The 20,567-nt window shown below is 41.1% G+C and overlaps 1 protein-coding gene across 3 annotated transcripts; it reads left to right on the top strand.

Moving 5' to 3' along the window:
• Positions 1 to 1,131: 1,131 nt before the first annotated feature.
• On the top strand, positions 1,132 to 15,407 carry LOC142761363 (uncharacterized). 3 transcript variants are annotated; one of them, XM_075864548.1, is made up of 11 exons: positions 1,132 to 1,176; positions 2,492 to 2,627; positions 3,332 to 3,365; positions 5,321 to 7,582; positions 7,661 to 7,795; positions 7,914 to 7,979; positions 8,970 to 9,061; positions 9,153 to 9,217; positions 10,582 to 10,733; positions 12,069 to 12,221; positions 15,032 to 15,407. In XM_075864548.1, exons 2-11 carry the CDS (start codon positions 2,514 to 2,516, stop codon positions 15,349 to 15,351), a joined length of 3,393 nt encoding a protein of 1,130 aa, XP_075720663.1. In that variant the 5' UTR covers positions 1,132 to 1,176; positions 2,492 to 2,513; the 3' UTR covers positions 15,352 to 15,407. The 3 variants fall into 3 exon arrangements, with proteins under 3 accessions (XP_075720663.1, XP_075720662.1, XP_075720661.1); XM_075864547.1 differs by having other exon boundaries at positions 5,321 to 7,795; positions 15,050 to 15,407; XM_075864546.1 differs by having other exon boundaries at positions 5,321 to 7,795.
• The last annotated feature ends 5,160 nt before the right edge of the window (positions 15,408 to 20,567 follow it).

The following is a 20,567-nucleotide window of genomic DNA, read 5'->3' as shown; positions in this document are numbered from 1 at the left end:
AGTATATGATCGATATATGATCCTCCACTCCGGTTGCCTACAGACACTGGGCGATATTGCTGGAAGCAGATGACTCCGGTTAAAGAATAGCGGCCGGGCTGCAGTACTGCAACTCTGCAGCTATCCAAGTGAATAGGAGCAGAGCTGCAGTTCTGCCGAATGGCTGCTATGCAGTGGTCGGAGCCATCTGCTTCTGGCTGCAACTACTGCATCCCGTTCCAAACATCCGGAGCCCGGAGGCAGCTGGAGTGGCGGATCGGTGCTGGGTCCGGACCCGCACCGATCATATACTGATGATCAGTTATCAGAACGTGGAAAACCCCTTTAAAGGACAGGCAGTTTGGTGGTAGCTATTAACATTCAATTTGAAAGCCACCCTGTTAAGTCTAGTGATGGTCCTAAGGGGGCGGGGCATGACACAAGGATTCAAAGAACACCAAAGGATATATTTACATGACTCTCTATTTTTTCCTTTGAATTTTTGTAATTGCAGCAAAATCGCACCATTTTTGTAAAAACCAATCTGGTTTTTGCCATGATTACAAAAATTGTGCTAAACACATTCTGTTTGTTTTGCCCAGAGATTCTCTGCAAAATGCTGCAGTTTGAGCTTGTCAATGGCAATTTTCTCATGTTATACTGCATGAAGAATCTGTAGTGTGTGCATATAGTCTAAGGACTCATGAACACAACTGTTTCCGTATTGCAGACTGGAAACGGACAGCAAATACGGGCAAAAATAGGACCAGACAGATCCACAAAAGCGGTGATGCGCATAAGCCCTTAGGGTGTGTTCGCACACTATAAAAGCTGCCACTCATCCACATAATATCCACATTGTAAACCCAAATATTGTTGCATGCAGATTCAGAAGTGGATTTCCCCATGCAATTGAAATTGGGGAGTTCTTCAAAATATCATCAAGAAATCTGATACAGATAGGGCACGCGTACTGTGTATTTAAATATCTGGGGAAAGTCCTATTATCAGTGTAGATGTTTATACAGAATCCATTCATTTGTAATTGTATCCTTGTGATGAATAATGGGTTAACCACTTTCTCAGCTTTGGTGGGATGGCCTGGCATTAGATGGGTCAGCTGTGATTACTGAGTTGCTGATCAGGTCAGTAGGGACTTTGAAACATCAGGAAAAACATGGCAAGTCTTTCGTTCCTGTGAGTATTAAACCCAGATTTGCTTTTTTAAGTCTGAACACTGACTGACCAATTTTTGGAAAACCACCTCGTAAGGCACCATGCACACGGCCGTTCCCGTTTTGTGGACTGCAAAACACGGATTCTAGTGACTGCCGTGACCTGCTCATTTTTTTGCGGACCTATACATTTTAATAGGTGAGACGGACCGCAAATACGGACAAGAATAGGATATGCTTTATAATTTGCGTAACAGACACACAGATCAGCAAAAAAAAACAAAACGGAAGTGTGCATGGTTCAATGTGCTATCCGCAAAAACAAAGCTGATCGGACACTAAAGAAAACCACGGTCGTGTGCCTGAGCCGTAACTGAGCCCTGATATCCGGTTCACACAGTGCAATTTATACTTTTCCTCTCTGTAGGTTCCCCTTTTGTAAGGCCTTGTTCACACATGGTAGATTTGTTGTGGAATTTCGGTACTAACTCAGCACAAAGTTCAGTACAGCGCATGTGATTAGTGGTATTCATAGCCACATTGCAATGCGGGAAATGGGAAAGAAAAGAATATGTTAACTTTTTTTTTTGTATCCTCTGTTTCACCTTAAAAAAGCATCAAAAACTGCACTATGTGAACCTTGACTGAGGTTGGGATCACATGGTAGGTGAGTACATGGGGAGATTTGATTTCTGCAGCGTGTGGCTGATGTTAACTTTGCTGCTACAGTAATGTACTGCAGGATTTCCCCATAGAAAATCTGGTTGAAAATTGTTGTTGGTCCCAAGTAAAACCGGTAATAAGAGAAGTTGTCAGAGTTAGGGCTTGTCCACACGTAACGGAATTGCTGCAGAAAATTTCTGCAATTTCACAGAAACTAGCAGAAATTCCGCTGCGGAAAATGTCGCATATTTTGCAGCGTTATTCTCAATGTTAGGAGATGGTGACATCTCTGAAAAACGCAGCAATTCAGTCCACTTTCCACAGCAGGAAAGTACAAAAAATATGCACCGCAGGTGAATTTCTGCTTGGAAGTTTTATGCAGCGTGTGGATGCAATTTGTAAAATCTCACCCACTTTGCTGCTACTGTACTCTGCTGCGTATTTAGAACGCAATAATAAACCCCCCCCCCCACTATGTACCTTTTGGCCCCCTTATATACCAGGGCCCAGAACCCCCCTATAACTACAACCCTTTCTATAGAAATGAGAGAAGAATGGGAAAATTAGAAAAGAAAAAAGCATTTGGCCCCGTTCTGATTTTAGTGACTTGTAATGCCTTGTATCGTCCACTAGAGGGCACTCTCTATTTATTTAACTTTCTGCCATATTCTTAGTTTTTCATGAAGAACACAGAGGATGTTCGCTATGAGACCATGTTGGTTGGTTTATCAGCTCCTGCTTTTATTTGTGCTGGGAGGAAACGCATATCAAGACTACTTTTGGAATCTTGGCTATAACGGTGATAAAACTGTAAGTACAAGTGGTGGTGATCGGGCTTACTAACCGCCAATAAATCATACTTTTAGGACAGGGCTTCATGGCGACTTATAGCCAACAATGTATTCTGCTGCGATCTCGTGCGATATGTGAGCTGCGTTTCTTGGCAACAGGGGAGGGATTTTAATGTGATTTCTAATATTTTGCAATCACGCAGACGCATGTTCCTATGTACACGTGTGATTTTATTTGATTCTATAGGCTAACATTGCATGCAATATCGCAATCCATTTTAATGTACAAGTTTTAATAATTTAATAAAAACTTTAAGTGGGGTTTGAAAAGTGACGCAAAAAAAATAGTCTGATTTTGGAATATTGAGATGCTAAACTACACCAGTGTTAGAGGGGACACATGATAGGTAGTAAGTAACACGTGACTAGACCTGATCAGACTACACGTGTATTGTTTGTAGTCTGTAACCATGGATACATATAGGTCTGTATTTCTGCTATATACAAAAAACTCTTGCTTTTTTAAAGTAAATAAAGTTATCAAACAAGCATAAAGTTGTTGTAGCGCTCCTTCGGTGCTTGTCACGCAGCTTTCCTAGGAGCCAGAGATATAAATCTGGGTGCCAAGGAAGCGACCGTACTGCCACCATAGTAATGTCTACTGGGCCCACCATCCAATAATATATATTCTTCATATTAATTTAGTCATTTGTTCCTTCGTAGGAGAGTCACTCTGGAGAAACTGATTTCCATGTAGGTAAGTCTGTTCTTCTGCAAAGTAATGTTACACCAATCTGATGACTGAGACTCCTAACCATGTCAACTAAACCAACTCGCTAAAGTTAATGTAAATGCTGGTTAAACATTCGTTAACAGGGTCTTATTGGGGGGGGGGGGGAGAGGGTTACAACTCAGGAAACAGAGACCATATGTCCATTTCTGATTTGTTGGCTATAAACTTCTTACTTGAAAGAATTTATTTTTGCATTAGTTATTATGTTATATATTACATATAAGGATTTTTGATAAAAATGATCACGGGATTGGGGGAATGCAAAAAACAAGCCCTCATATGGCTATGTCGACGAAGAGATATGGCTTTTGGAAGGTGGAGGAAAAAACAAAAATGAAAAACTCAAATTAGCGTTGTCATTGAGGGGCTATAAAACGCTTGAAAAAATAAACAAATGCTTTGAAAATTAGCTCCAAAAACGTCTGCATTCAGAGGCTGTTTTCTTTTGAAATCTGCCTCGTATTTTTCAGCCTGAATGTATGCTGTGTAAACATAGACGTAGGGAGCTCAAAGTCTGTTAGTTGTCTGAAAGCTTTGTAGCTGTGTTTTTGTGTTTTGTTTTTTTTTTGTTCTATTTACAGCTTTGTGTTCTAGCGATTTATAGAAATGGTGATAGTTCTAAATTTGAAGGGTTTTGGACAATCTCTTTTTAAAAGAAGAGTCTACAGACCATAATCTTCTCACAGGGTTTCACGCTGCTGAAAAGCCCGTCAGCTGTGATCTGTGGAGAATCTAAAACCAGGTGTTTAATTCACCAGCAGCACCACCACAGGGCAAATGAAGCATTACACAGGTGCCAATGAAATCAATGGGCTGTCTGTGTAATGCAAGGACATGCCAAATCTTCCAGAGTATGAGACCCTTTGTAGCTGCTTTCTGCTCTGTCAACTATAAGGCCTTATTCAAACGAGTGTATTTCACGTCCATGATACATGCGTTAAAACAACTGACGTCACACGGACCTATGTAATTCAATGGGGCCATTCAGACATTCAGTGTTTTTCATGCAGCGTGTGTCCGCTGCGTGAAACTCACTGCATGTCCTATACAGATGTGCGTTTTTTGCGCATCATGCACCCATTACAGTCAATGGATGCGTGAAAATCACGGACAGCACACGGACATGATCTGTGTGCTGTCCGTGATTCACGCAACAGTTGCTAAAGAAATGATGAATAAATAATGAAGAATTCCAGACGACCACTTTTAGTTTTAAGTCTAGGAAAATTAAAAAATAATATACATAACTATTGCAGTAGAAATATTTTAATATCCTTCCTTACTTTTTCATTGGCTCGACATTTCCCAAGAGTGGCGCAAGATGATCAGCTTTAAACCAAAACATGATTTTGTCCAGAGTTGTTTATGCTATATGTGTCTAAAGGTGGCCGCCCACTGGTTATGATGTGAATTACATAATCTCGAGGGTTTTGTTGTGTCGCGATATTGAATTTGTATCGTGAGAAATATGCGGAAAGGTAAAAGTGGACACATCTGTACTTATTATTTTCGACGGTGTTGTTTCTGGTAAGACTCTGGACCCCAGTTTCATTCTGAGTAGGGTCAGAGTGGTTGGACCCACATTGATGGTAAATCCTAGGAATTTGCCAGCATTCTTGAAAAGTACAGAAGTTCTTCAAACTAGCCATACACTCGAGCTATCTACCTCATAAGCATGCACACTCGGATTGGCCACTCATGCATGTTTTTTTGCCATAGAGAGAGGGTTATATGTGTCAGCTATAGCCCTTATCTCGACATAATTGAAAAAATGTACGATTTTTAACAATTGCAGATATAGGGGGACAGTTGAGTGATCGGTGATTATCTCGTGTGTATCACTCGCTTTTGAATTTTACTATTTTTGTTGATATATATATTTTTATGTTTTTTACTTTATTATTTTCTGTTCTTTCCAGAGTTTAATCCATCTGCAGTGTTGGCTTTTGTGCCTGCAAGAAGCTGCCATTTACAGTTTAGCGGAGATCATGGCACATTCTCCCCTCCAGTCTTCTATGGGAATATAGATGTAAATCTGTGGTGTAATTGGACTGTTGTGGCTGCTCCGGGGAAGCATATTATCATCTACATTACTGGCTTTAGAACAAATAAAACCTGCAGTGAAAACCTTGATGAAATAATATTTGAGGGAATTTCATCATCTGTAGAAAACACCATTGTATATGCCTGTTGGAATAAGCATACCCATGTGTTTGCCACCGAGGCCTCAGCAGTCAGTGTTGTGCTACTTTGGCGCAGTTTTTCAAATATTGGTTCTAATAAATATTTTGAAGGAAGATTCTATGTCTTCGATGATCCTGTCTTTGGACCAAATACTGACTCTAGGAACTGCACATTAACCAGAAAACAAAATATATCATCCAGCGATGTTATTCAAGGCCCAATTCCTGAAGTGAGGCCAACGGCTAAATCCCATCTACATTATTCTGCATTTCCACAATCTTCTCCTAGCAAAATTCTTAACAGCAGCGTTCCTTATCTTACTGAAGCTCATCATTCTCAAGAGCCACTTACTGAAATGGAAACCTACAAGCCAACCCTCACAATAGAGGATTTGATCGCTACGACCGTTCATGAAAATGACACGTTACGTGTTACAAGCACTTTAACACCGACTCTTTCAACCGGTTATAGCCGATCTAAATCCAAGGTCCCAGCAGTGACACGCTCCTTTGTACTTGGTGTATATGAAGGTCACACAGTCCTGCCAATTGCAGAAGACCTACAACCAAGTCATATCGTAAAATTGGAAACCATGACGCATTCTATTTGGAAATGGAAAACCACTCTCTCTGAATTTGTCACTGAAACACCAACTTTACTATCGAATAGTTACCAAATAGCAAATGTTAACGAGAGCCAACATCTAAGTATTACTGATTTTATTGAGCCATCTGAGGTCCCACATTTTTTTACAGGCCTTGCTACTGATCCACCAGAACCCTCACTTATCCATGTATTCAATACAGATTTCCCCGAGCCTTCACTTTCAAGTGATATATCCCATTTCAGTGAATTACATACCACTAAGTTCACTGAAACAGTACAATTTAGCATAGATCAAACTACCGAAAACATGCCAAATTTCAGTATAGGTCATGCTTTTGAATTCGATAAGATCCTAAATGTCAGTATAGGCAATTCTTTTGAGCTCCCAGGGACCCCATCTTTAAGTTTAACTAGATATATTGAGCCTACTAAGTTATCAAATAGCAATACAGTTACCGACAACGCAGAACTTACGCCAGCGCAGCAATTGACCAATAATGGGGACCTTCCTAAAATGCAGCATTTTAGTGTAGTCCATACTATAGGACAATCTGTGGTATTAAATACTGCAGGGCGCGCACAGCTACAAATATTAACTAAACTGCCATCGACTATTAATGTAGTATCTCATCCAAAAAAAACAGTTTCCGTGTATCCATGGCACGTAGAATCTAGTCCTCCAACTCCATACCCAGAATCTTTGAATAACTTACCACTTAAGTCACCTGATGACACCTCATTTACAGACACCCATGCATCATTATTACATGGTCATGTTTCTGAGCAACCTTTTATACCAACTTATGGAAGTTCTCTCCACCCACATTTTGTTCCAACTAAGCCACTGAATATTGAGATACTAGGTAAAACTGACCTAGGTAAAACTGACCTAGCTGATCCGGATTATGTAGAATCATTTACACCGTGGTTTACTCCTTCTGACACTGCACCTCCGATCTTCTCTCCTAGAATCAGATCTTCTATTTTGGGTCTTCAGATACAAATGGTGCACTCAACATTGGGGACCACTGTAGAAGAACCGCTTGATCCTTCATTTCCACAAAGCACTGCAATAACTTCAAAGCAACAAATAATGCTTGATAGTACTGTTGCTTTTCATCCCACCCCAGAAATTCCAACTGAATTGATATATTCTAAGAGCGCACTTGTGACCGAAAAGATAGTCAAAATAGCGACTGTAAATGAACATCTCTCTCTCAAAAGTTTGGAAACTCAGAGTGTACCGACAATCGAATACAAGCTCACACAATCTCTTGAAAAACCCACAAAAGTGTTGGATTTAGAAGCCACAGATTCTAAAACTAGAATATCCACAAATCCCATAAGTACACCTGTGTCCTATTTGTCCTTTTCTGAAGAATTATTAAAAGGTAAGACTTTTTCCAACACCTCAGAAGATATAGAACCTCAGGGTACACCCTCCCAGCGGTCTCTCCTTCAACCAACAGATAACTCAAACGTGAACATAACCACTATAGAATTGATCAGTGGGGGAAATGAGACGAGCACGTATTCCTACCATACAAATTCTGATCTTGATCTTCACCAAATTCTTGCCGGTCATCCCAGAGGTGACTTCTTCGGTAAGTACAACATCATTTTTGTAACTAAGACAAAGCTACAAAGGGCTGGACCATTCTATCAACCTGTCTAAGAGTTTAAAATAAAATACATAATAAAAAAATGTGTTTTCTTTACTAGATGAACAGGATGTGACTTATTTCTTTGGGAATCAATCTAACTTAGATTTTCCCCACGAGCCCGGAGGTCAGTAAGAACTGTTTGCCAATATCTGTGAAAGTTTTCTTATGTGTTGACAAGTGTTTGCTAATAATATGCTGATAGGTATATACTCATGATGTATGTTTTCATTCAAGTATATAATAGCACAATGGAGAAAAAGTAAATCCTTCAAATAAAATTCAAACGCCTCTGGTTGAGCGTGCCAAGTAGGCTAGGGCTAAAAATAGTAAATTTTACCGAAACATGACAAATAGGTTGGATATATTCTTGTTTCTGAAAAACAATAGGACGATGTTTATAAGTATATACCAAGGGTGGTTGGCTGGCTGTCTTGTGGGAGCCACAATAATGGCTTCTGTTCCAGATCCTTGGTCAAGGAAGTCATTTTTATAGATAAAAGCCCCATCCTAGATTCAGTAACGCTTTCAAATCCACCCTTGTTAAAATCTAAATATTGTCTCGGACCTAGAAATGCCAATCCCATCCCTGAATGGTTTCAGAAACTAGTACTCGGAAGCAAACTATCTTTGGTGCCAAAATACATAAATAAGATATTTACCATTGCAGAGTACTTGCTGTAGGCAGAATAGTAGTGCCAGTGCAGTAATAACATCCACATAGAATTGCCCATTTCATTTTCTGCCACACAAATTTGTGCCAGCTATATAGCAGTGGCCATAAAATAATGACCTAGTAGTACCCGCGGCATAGTTACTGCTACAATGACCCTACACAGTACCGTTATAATACAACACGTTTGTCTCCTACTATGGTCCGTCCTCTACTACACTAATTATTTTTTAGTATTTGAGCAGAGTATAATTATTAATATTTGGGCAGTATTACCCGGTTTTTTTCCTTCCGAAATCTAGAAAGGGGGCCCACCAGGTTTTCCCTAGGGTCCTTCACAAATTCAAAGTGGGGGTCTCAGAACTGGATACTAGGATTTTTTTTCCTGATTTATCTTTTTTTTTTTTTTCTGCATGATTGTTTAACTTGAATTTTTACTTTTAGACTCCTTGTTTGTCATAACCACTGAGATTGAACACAAAGATGTTGTTTTAAGGAATTTTGAAAAAGATCTTGTCGAATCAGTCAGAGAAAAGGTGAGCGAAGTATACAAAATATCACTTACTAATAGATGAGAATATTTACAGTAGGTCTGTATACTTAAATATACCTATTTTTACCCTGTAGATTACCGAAAGGATGATTTATTCTCCAAGTGGAGTGAACTCGCTCATCCTAAAGGAGATCAGATGGTAATCAGGAATAATACCAGGGGTGTAAGATAAGCCTGGGCCCCACAGAGGCGTAAATAGAAATTGGTGGATCCCATAGCAAACTTTTGAATCCCCCTGCGTTTAACGGTTCTGTGTAAATGTTGGGTTGAGGGTACATTTGCCAGCTGATTCATGGTGAAAATTTTTTTTTACAACTCTTGAAAAAAGACGACTAAGGGGGGACATGATTAACTTATATAAATATATTAATCGCGCATACAAAAAATATGGTGAAATCCTGTTCCATGTAAAACCCCCTCAAAAAACAAGGGGGCACTCCCTCCGTCTGGACAAAAAAAGGTTCAACCAGCAGAGGCGACAAGCCTTCTTTACTGTGAGAACTGTGAATCTATGGAATAGCCACCGCAGGAGCCGTCACAGCAGGGACAGTAGATGGTTTTAAAAAAGGGTTAGATAATTTCCTAGAACAAAAAAGTATTAGCTCCTATGTGTAGAAATTTTTCCTTCCCTTTTCCCGTCCCTTGGTTGAACTTGATGGACATGTGTCTTTTTTCAGCCGTACTAACTATGTACTCTGTAACTATAACTCCCAGCATGTTCTGACAATTGATTATCATCCAGACTACTGTGTCTTAGAGTGATATTGTGCCGCCATATGTGCCCCCAGAAAAATACTATGTTGCCCTATGATATACTGTGCAGACAAGACCCCAAAATAAAGTCAGAGCAGACTCCTCAATTTACTTACCTTAATTCCGGGCACCGTCCCACACGCAGGGTCCTGACTATGGCCAGTATCAGGATATTGGTTGCACTGTATGCAGCAGCACCCGGAGAACAGGACTTGGAGTGAGGAGCAGTAAGTGATACTGGCCGATATCTATTGGATCAAATCTAATAGATAAGACCAATGCACAGCCCCCTTGAGTCCACCGGCCCCGTAGCAGTCGCTATGTAGGTAGTTACACCCCTGGCTCCACAGGCATTTTTATCAGATCTCAAAATAAGTGCCCCAAACATATGGTAAGCTTACCTCTTGGGGTGCAGCTGCCTGAGCACTCATTCTTCATCATTGACAATGGGGCAGTTACCTACAACCAACTGATACAATTCTGCTGGAGCAATGTCACTGGGTCACCATAATCTGGGGGTATGTCCAGGGACTGGGGAAAACAAGTCTTGCTTGAAACTGCAGCTGAAACACTAGACCCTGACATGATGGTCACCAAAGGGAGAAGGAGACACATAAAGTAATAAAACTGATATTTTACTAGGTTTTGTAGAAATTATTATTTTTTTGGTTCTACCATATATGAACATAGTAAATAACATGGTGATATACAGTAGTTTAAATGTTTTTTGTTTTTTTTTCTCTCTTTCAGGACAAATGTCAACAATGTAACACTAACTTTTTGGCTCCAACTGATTCAAGGAGGAAAAGAAATGAGAAACTTCCTAAAAACTCAACTAAAATCTCTAGAAAGTTCACCCCTTGGGTCATCCAATGCAAGTCTGGTATCCTTCACAGTTGAAGGTATTAGAAAATATTTTGTTGTATATGTGGCATTTACCATCCTTGCTGCTTTCCAAGGCTCTAACTGGCACATAGGGGGAATTTATGGAGACTAGCGTTTTATACGCCAGTCTTTAATATAACGAAAGTTAGAGTAAGATGCGAAAAAAGTGTGGCCGACCATGCTCCACAATTGAGATTCAATGACCACGGCTGTGCGCCATCCATTCCCCTTTCCCATCAGATATAGAATAAAGTATATTCACCGCTCCTCTTCTCCCCTCCGGGTTCCCTCAGCGTGGTGTGTAACATACCACGTCCTGACATTTGCCGGCATCATTACGTTGTAAGAGACGTGGCCGGGACCCGGAAAAGAGAACAGGAGCAGTGAGGTAAGCATAATTTTTTTTTTTTATGTCCAATAGGGGAGGGGAAGTCCGGTCTGTGTGGGCAAGGTACTGGTCCTCTACCTTGCTATGCCCCAGAGGCATAGATTTCCACTTTCATTTACACCCGCTATCTGGATTAAATTTGAATAAGTTTGTTGGGCCGCGATAGCCTGCTCCCTTTCAGGACGGCACACCCCTTTTTCCACAAAAGTGTCAGGGGCGGCGTAAAAAGGCAAAATTGCCACTTTTGGACCCTTTTGTGACTTTTCTATGACAGAAAACTGGCGTAGAAAGATGAGGAATTCCCCCATAGACTTTATAAAAGAATACTGGCAACCTGTGAATATTAACTTGATATACAGAGAGTGGTTTTGTATATTTTATATTATTTATATTGAATATTACTGTATGTAGTACATAAATAAATTAGCTCGGTCCCTTGCATGCGATCTAATAGAGATTGGATCTAGTAGAGTGCTGTTAATGTTTTTATAGGGATTCTGTCAGCCCTCAAAACTGCTAATAGCGCCATAAATCGTGTGGAAAGTGTAGCATAACTTTAGCGGCAGTGTCATCGTTTTAATACCATCAATGCTGCGATTACAAGTGCCACGGAGGCGGCCCGTTGATGTTCAAGTGCTCCAAGCCCTGTGATGTTCTCCTGATTGGACGATAAAGCTGTCACTCAGAGCGGAGGGACTGACCGCGATCAGTGAGGAGAGCCCAGAGCACTTGAACATCAAAATCTTGATTTCTCGGTCATGCAACTTGCAGGACCCACACCACCAGTATAATTATCCTACACTCCTCACCTCGTATATATAGCACTGTCAGCGGTTTTGAGGGCTTAAAACTACTGAGTGATTCCCATTAAGAGCTCCCTATTTCTCTACTGCTTTCTCTCGCCTTTTTTCTCTTTCAATGAGATTTTTTCTGTTTTTATGAATTTTATTCTACCCCCACATAGATGTGAATGAATGCCAGCTTGGAATACAGAACTGCCATAAAAATGCTCATTGTGTCAATATGGCTGGCTCTTATTCTTGTTATTGTATGGAGGGATATGAGGACCACTCCCCTGCGGCTCCAGGGACTGTGTGCATCTCTTTCCAGTTTGCAGGTAATCTCCTTAACTTTCACACAGTCTTCTTCCATATTACATGGCTTTCCTTCCGCCAAATACTGACATTTCTATAGTATTATTGTGAATGTTAATAAACTAGCTGGGGCATGTTTATGACCCCGCAGCCAATTCTATAAATTTGTAATTCAATTGGTTAAAAAAACCTGATAATAAAAACACCCACGTAATTTTCCTTCACTGCCATTCTGCTCTCCCAAGAGGAAAAATAAAAGACTAGACAATTTCCCTTATAAATGAATGGGAAACTCACAATTTCAGGAGAAACACGTTCCGCCATGCCTCCATTTGCCAGTTTAAAAAAAAATGTCGGCGCTATAAAACAATTTTGGGTAGGGGGTGAAAGTATTGCATTTGGTGTGACCCGATTTACTAAGCAAAATGCACCACAACTCTGTCAGTATTGTTTGGAAAGATACATGTGGTGCACCAAATTTATTGTAAGATTTTAGACAAAGTTTACGCTTCCTTCAAAAGTTTTGTACACCAGACACGTGGTGCCTAACATACCTAGCGAGTTGTTACAACTTTATCATGTTATGCCATTTAGATGAATTTGGTGCAATCATTTTTTAAATGAATACATCCTGCTGCTGTATTGATGAATCTCCCACGGAATTTCCTGTCTGTATAGTGGCACAATATGACCGGTTTGGGTAGTGGAAAAAATTGGGGCAAATTTACTAATTTTGACAAATTTTATTATTGATTTGCTCCAAAAAGAACAGATGTTTGCGCCTCACTAGAAGAAGTGTAAAGCCTAAAATGCACCCAAATTCGGGTACAAAAAACTAATGTAACTGAGCCAACCAAGCAGTGGTATTAGAGAAAAATGTCTAGGAAGATGCGCCAAATTTATCATGCAGCCTGGACCACTGTGATAAATTTAGTGTGTGTTCTGACTGCCTGGTCTTAAAGGGGTTGTCCGAGATACGATAAAATTTTCAAAAAGTGTGTCATACATTACCCCTTATACAGACCACCTAAATAAAGCAGTACTTTGCGCCGTTTGTTTACATGCAGTCCAGGTCCGGTTTGTTGATGTTTACTTCTGATTAAACTTTTTTTCCCTGCATGCATTGCAGGCTATAATGAGCGTGCATGTAGGGTCCATGTGTGACATTGTTTGTTAGACCCTGTAGCTAAGCCTAACACAATGTAGGCTTAGATACAGGACCCCAGCAGACAGTAATCTTATACAGTATACTATTATAGGCTCTGCTCCGGGACTCTGTGGAATCCCCGACATCGGAGCAGAGCCTATACTAGCGTTGTGAGGCTCCTCCTTGGGTCTGCTCTGTCCTCTCCCTAACCCTTTATCAAAGCCTACTATGTGTAGGCTTTGGCAGTGTATGTAGTTCTAAAACATAAAAGTGCCGTTGCTGACATTGTACCTTGTAGACCGGGATAGTCATACACAGGTGCCGTCCTTGTTCACTGTGAACACGCACAGGCGCGCTCACAGTGAACAACTACATAGGCTGGGTGGGCACTAAAGAACCAGCACTCGCAGAATCGACACGTCACCAGTGACATGTCATATACCATCTGAGGTCTCTCTGGTCCGAGACCATGTGATGGGTATACGACACGACCGTGGAGGAGGCAGAAAACGTGACGTCGGAGGTCATGTCATGAGCAGGAAAAAGCTGCCAGAGCGGAGAACAGAAGCAAGATTGCAAGGGTAAGTATATTATGAATTTGTAAATATCTGCAATGTGGTTTTAAATGTACAAAAAAAGAAAATCTCGGACAACCCCTTTAAGGCCCTTTTACACTGGCCAATTATTGGGCAAACGAGCGTTCAAAGAACGCTCGCTCCCGATAATTGCCCTGAGTAAACAGGGCAGCGATCAGCAGATGAACAAGCAAACGCTCAATCATCTGCTGATTGTATCGTTTTAAATGTGTCAAATATTATCGTTGTTGGCAGCGCATCTCTCTGTGTAAACAGGGAGAGGTGCTGCTGACATGATACAAATGTATGGGGATGAGAGATCGGAGTAACAATCGCTCATCCACATACTGACTCCTTGTGAAAGGAGAAAACTAGCGCCGATCAACCAGCTGTCTCGTTGATCGTCGCTCGTTGCACCGGCCAAACTTGACAGGCGTAAAAGTACTTTTAGTTGTACACTGTCTAAATCTTAGACCGCATTAGTCAATCCGTCTCATTGTGTATAGGCATGTAATCAAATAAACTAATCTACAACAAAGGCTCTACTGCTGGTCACCCACTGCCACAACTTAATAAAATACTGAATGACTGCCATTCTCCTGGTGAGGAATTGACTAATGGTTAGTGTTACCTTTTTAAGAAACTGTTTAGCAGAATTTTAAAAATGTCAAATTCCCATTGTATTAATTTCCTAGCTGAGTTTAATGATAGGCAGAGGCTTCAGTATGTTTGGGCTGCTGCTAAGTCACATAGGAAGGGGGGGGGGGGGGAGAGTGAGTGTGATACCCACAAGGAACTTTGTGTTCCCTTGCCAAAATTTTTATTTAACACATGATGATGATGATGATGATGATGATGATGAAATATCCTGTGAATTCCGTTAAATGCACTTTTTACCATTCTGTTTTATTGCAAGGCAAAATTTTATGTTTTTCACTAATGCATCATCATTGGTAAATGGATAGCAAAAGGCCATTTGGGTTCTTTCCGGGATCATGCTCTCTCGCTGAGCTCAGTTGCCATATGTGACATTGACATTCCTCTTTGTATTATGTATGGATTTTCAGTTCTCATTTAACACCTTTTTGCCATCTTCTTTCCCCATAAACAGAGATACGTTCTCTTTCAGAACACTTGGAGATTCTCATTGTTGCAGTCGTTACTGGCGCCGTCACATTGCTGCTTGTTATCCTCATCCTCTGTATTGTCCAAAAAAAGAGACGTGCCAAAGCGAACTTCTGCCTGCAAGACCCAATAACAAGAGAACGTGGAGCACATTTAGGAAGTGATCGCCAAAGTGAAATTGCTCAACCTCTTTTCAGTCCTACCATGCATTTATCACCCCGGCATGGCAGGGAGCACCCTACTGCCAGAGAGATGTCAAGCACACTTGAGCTTACTAAAATATGTATTGAACAAACTGCATGCTAATGATTGTATGGCAGTCGCTGCATCTGAATAAACAATGGAGGTATTGTGCTATGCTTTATATTAGTAAATTCTGGAATATGTTGTTTTACAGACATTCGCCATTAATCGGGTTTCTTATCATTTACTTAATATCTCACAACCCTTCATGCACCAGGGTCCAGGCACAACTTCAACTTCTACACTCCCTGTTGTTACGTTCCTAGGCCGGAATATCATGCCAGGGCCTCACCATTGGTCGAAAAATATAAAAAATATTGCTAAGTTTATCTTTTGTCTCTTGAGCCCAGTATAACATTAAAAAAAGCACACAAAGAGTTAATTATGTTACAAAACCAGAAATCGATGCAACCAATGAAAACAATTGTGTAGCATATGATCACTGCCTGTCAAAACTGCCTTTCCAGCAACTCGGGGGTGTCTCGCGATGAGGCCCACCTATGAGCAACTTCTCCACTTTGCAGGAAGTGATGATGGAAAGCATCACGAGTCTCATGTTAAAATGAACAAATTATGCAACAAAATGCGTTCCCATGGATGATTATGTCGTATGGTGTAGTCCGCTTCTACATACAGGCATCTATAAAATTCCTTATCGAATAGGAGGTGCAAAGCTCAGGGGTGCTGGAAGCTTCTTGCTCAGTCCTCTGAAAAGCACATGCTGGTGGTTTCTACTGGTGGAAAGCCCTGTCAGTCAGCAGCTTTCCTTTATAAGCGCTGCTGCCAGAATGCACTCTGACCCACTGATTGGAGGAGAACTAATGACCAACCCAGTCTTATACTTATGGGTTTTTTTTTGTGTTTTGTTTTTTTTTTTTTGCATCCACTACTCAAGCTTAAAAAAGTGTGATTGGTCCCTAACGCTGTTATACTCACCTCCCCCATATGTTTGTTCTCCCTTCATTTAGCAGTACCATAAAGGAGAGGGGGGATTACTGGTCTATAAACAAAGGACACTAAGGCTGGATTCACACATGGCATAATTGATGCAGATTTTTTAGTAGAAATTCACCTGGGGCAAGTTCCATTCATATGAATAGAACGGATTTTTAGTCTAAATTTCAGCAACAAAATCTGCCGCGTGTGACTGCAACCTTAGGGTAGGAACACATGGCAGCTATGCTGCGTGAAAGTACCCAAATTGTGGTGCAGTTTTTCGGGCGTCATATCTGCTGCGGAAATACTGCTGGAATAAAAAATAAAAAAAGTTCATACTTGCCAGCTGGGTGTTGTCATGGTGACGTGCCCCCCTGTTATGAGCATAGCCCAGCCTCCTGGAATGAATTTGTAGTCCTTCGATTGTCTGCAGCAATCACATGGGATGAAACATTATCCCAGGAGGCCGCGCTGCCCTCAGAACAGAGGGACGCGTTGCAATGACTTCGGCCGTGGGTAAATATAACCTTTTTTAAATTTTACATAAAAAAGCATCTTTTTTTCTCATTTGCGATTTAGTAGTGGAATTGCAGCATTTGTTGGGTGGTTTTATTTAATGGGAAAAACCTGCAACAGAAGAGTTAAAACAACATCGCACCGCAGGTCGATTTATGAACTGTTTCTCTGCAGATTTTTTCTGCTGTGTGTGGATGAGATTTGTTCAAATCTCATCCACTCTGCTGCTACTGTGCTATGCTCCAGATTTTCTGCAGTCAAACCCGTTGCGGGAAATCCGCAATTTATACGCCAAGTGTGTTCCTACTCTTAGGGTATGTTCCCACAAGCCAGATATGCTGCAATTTTTCTGCAACGAAAAATCTCAGCGAAATCTAAAAAAACTGCAGGTGAATTAGTCACAGAAATCTACCGCAAATAGTGCATTGCAGATTTTCCGCAGCAGTTTTACCTGTGGATTTAGTGTAAAGCATTGATTGTAGCAAAGTTTATGTACACCTGCGGATTTCCAGTGGTTGTCACAGTAAACGCTGTACAAATTGCAACAAAACTCAATTTGCGCATTCATTGCGGAATTTATGATCCCTGTTCATAACTGTAGCCCAAAAACACAGCATTTCCGCTCAGATTATGCAGCATAAATTGACATTTATTTATGCTGCGGATTTTAAAGCTGCACCGCAGAACACTTTCTGCACAAGTTTTGTGCATTTTTTCCCTGCAGTGTGTGGCTGCGATTTGCAGAACTCTCATCATCTTTTCTGCTACTGTAAATGCTGCTGAATTTCCACACAGAATTTCGTCAGAGAAAATCCACTTTTTTAAATTTCGCAAATGCAAAAACCATGTCCAGTTTTTGGTTGAAGACTGCTTTAAAAAAAAACGCTCCAAACGAACAAGGCGTTTTTTTTCCACCTCCCATTGATTTCAATGTAGGTTCAGAGGTGAAAACCTCTCCAACAGAGGGTATAACGCTTTTTTTTTCGCGAGCAGACAAAAGCCACCTGGGGAAAAAAACGTCTCTACCTCCAATTGAAACCAATGAAGGGAGATTTGGGGGTTTCTTTGGGCTAAAATCAGAACTAAAAAAACGCTGTGTGAACTGGTCTTTAAAGTTGCAGCTAAAACCACGTGCATTTTTTGACACGTTTTTTCATTAGTCACAGTTGTGCTTTTTTTTAAAGGGACAGGTTTACGAAAACGTTCTTCAAACCCGGTCACTATATTTACAAAGGTCAATTGGGATACTGGCAGCAAAAATCTAAATAAAACAGCAATATACCAGAGACCAATAGGGCATGCTGCAGTTTTAATAAAAAAAATAAATCATGGCATTCCCTGAAAACTGTGCAGTTTTAAATGCTCTGTGTGAACGGGATAACAAAAAACACCACTGCGGTGTAACATCTATCCGCTGCGGAAAGTTAGGCTGGATTCACACGAGCATGTTCGGTCCGTAATGGACGGAACGTATTTCGGCCGCAAGTCCCGGACCGAACACAGTGCAGGGAGCCGGGCTCCTAGCATCATAGTTATGTACGACGCTAGGAGTCCCTGCCTCTCCGTGGAACTACTGTCCCGTACTGAAAACATGATTACAGTACGGGACAGTTGTCCCGCAGTGAGGCAGGGACTCCCAGGGTCGTACATAACTATGATGCTAGGAGCCCGGCTCCCTGCACTGTGTTCGGTCCAGGACTTGCGGGCGAAATGCGTTCCGTCCTTTACGGACTGAACATGCTCGTGTGAATCCAGCCTAACTGTAAGTTACTGCAGTGCCAGAAACATTGCATATATTTAGTGTTTAGAAGCAACTTAATATACATCTAGGTTTGCCATTTTCCATCTGCTAGAGTCCAATCTCATGTCTTTAAAAAGAAAACTGGATGGGATCAATGCTCATACAGAAGTTTATTTTCTTACCACCAGATGTCACTGTTTTCTGTTATTTACAGGTTAAGGCCTCATGCACACGGCTGTGCCCGTAATCACGGACCGCGATTGCGAGCACATCTGGCCGCGGGATGCATTTTTGGGCCGTGCTCCTATACAAAGTATAAGAGCATGGCTCGTAAAAAACTAAAAGTAGGACATGCTCCATAATTTCCGGCACGGTTCTATGGCATGGACACCTATCTGTAGCAATACGGAAAGGTGTCCGCGGCAAATAGAACCGGGCGGGTCCGTAACTGCAGTCTTGATTACGGTCCACAATTACGGAAATTTTTTACGGTCGTGTGCATTGGGCCTAAGGAAAGCGGGCAGCATGCAAAGCCAGTTAATGTCCGTAAGCGTGGTGCAAGTCCTCACAGGGGGTCCATACAACTGACCCTAATACGATATCACCAAAGATAAGATAATAGACACCACTATGTCTTGACGCAAAAATCTATTAGAGACACGTCCGGATTAAATCCATTTAATCAATACGTGACTCCTGTTTGTAATAATTTGTTTTGTGTGTTTTGTACTGTTAGTTGTGGTGAACACCGAGTGGTATTTATGAGTGCATCCATGAGGGCAATTGGTCCATCATATCGTGGGCAGGAAGATGTAGTGGAGTGGCGGCCCAACCTCTCCTCTTCAATCGGTTATGTCACTATTGTATTAACCCCTATGAATTACCACAGGAATCACTTCTGACTACTTTCCTATCATTTAATTAAAAACAGAAGAAAAAAATTGATCCTATCTGCTATGAGTAAAAGAATCGCCTCTCACCCTCCGCCATTTATAAGTCATCGTTCCGTAGACAGGACATGTGATGAACTGCTTATACATACTATACAAATGCCCTCAAATATTTTTTGGACTCCATAACAGCAAGAGTGTTTCCACAGCAGTGACAGCCAGTGTCCCCCATTACTTTCCTCTTCCTTGGCCCGGATTTGCAGTTTGGTATGCTGCTTATCTGCATTCAATGGGACTAGTTTGCGAGCGGCTACCCACCGATACAGATCTAGAAGTGACATGTCACTTCTTTTTTTTCCCTGCAACATGGATTTGAAACGAAGGACCACGGAGATTTGCTATTAAAAACAGGCGGTTTGAGAACACATTTCACGTGACTTTTGGTGCAGAATGCGTGTGAACATTCCCCTGTGTGAACACAGCCTAAGTGTTTGACCCATCCTTTTGGACAGACTCTCAGGAATTACTTGACCTTGGAATGTTTGACAATTTCTGACCCTACTATAAAATAGAGAAAACAACCCAACTTCACAAAAACCCAACCCACCTTACTATTACCTGAAATAAAGACCAAGACCGCGTGACATTGGATAAAATGGCCACAGCAGCCTCTTTATTTATTGGAAAAATTAACCATTTATATATATATGTGGAAAATTTACCTGAAATTTTCATTTTCTGGAGTCCGTAGGCAGCGCACTTAAGGGTTAAAGAGGCTCTGTCACCACATTATAAGTGCCCTGTCTCCTACATAAGGAGATGGGCGCTGTAATGTAGGTGACAGTAATGCTTTTTATTTAAAAAAACGATCTTTTTTCACAAAGTTAGGAGCGATTTTGATTTATGCTAATGAGCTTTCTTAATGCCCAAGTGGGCGTACTTTTACTTTCGACCAAGTGGGCGTTGTACAGAGGAGTGTATGACGCTGACCAATCGGCATCATGCACTCCTCTCCATTCATTTACACTGCACTAGCGATATAGATATATCGCTATGTGCAGCCTCATACACAAGCCCTAACATTACTACAGTGTCCTGATAATGAATACACATGACCATCCAGCCTGGACGTCATGTGTACTCAGAATCCTGACACTTCTGAATCTTTTTTGTGAGATTCCAGCAACGGATACGAA

Source organism: Rhinoderma darwinii, chromosome 4 (genome assembly GCF_050947455.1).
Source record: "Rhinoderma darwinii isolate aRhiDar2 chromosome 4, aRhiDar2.hap1, whole genome shotgun sequence".
NCBI lineage: Eukaryota > Metazoa > Chordata > Amphibia > Anura > Rhinodermatidae > Rhinoderma > Rhinoderma darwinii.
The sequence above is the reverse complement of the archived record's forward strand: the minus strand, read 5'-3'. Positions and strand labels throughout refer to the sequence as shown.

Coding starts and splice junctions, on each gene's coding strand:
- LOC142761363 (XM_075864546.1), top strand. CDS start 2,514: ATGTTCGCTATGAGACCATGTTGGTTGGTTTATCAGCTCCTGCTTTTA. Junction 7,980..8,969: donor TTTTCCCCACGAGCCCGGAG/GTCAGTAAGAAC, acceptor TTTTACTTTTAG/ACTCCTTGTTTGTCATAACC. Junction 10,734..12,068: donor GGTATCCTTCACAGTTGAAG/GTATTAGAAAAT, acceptor ACCCCCACATAG/ATGTGAATGAATGCCAGCTT.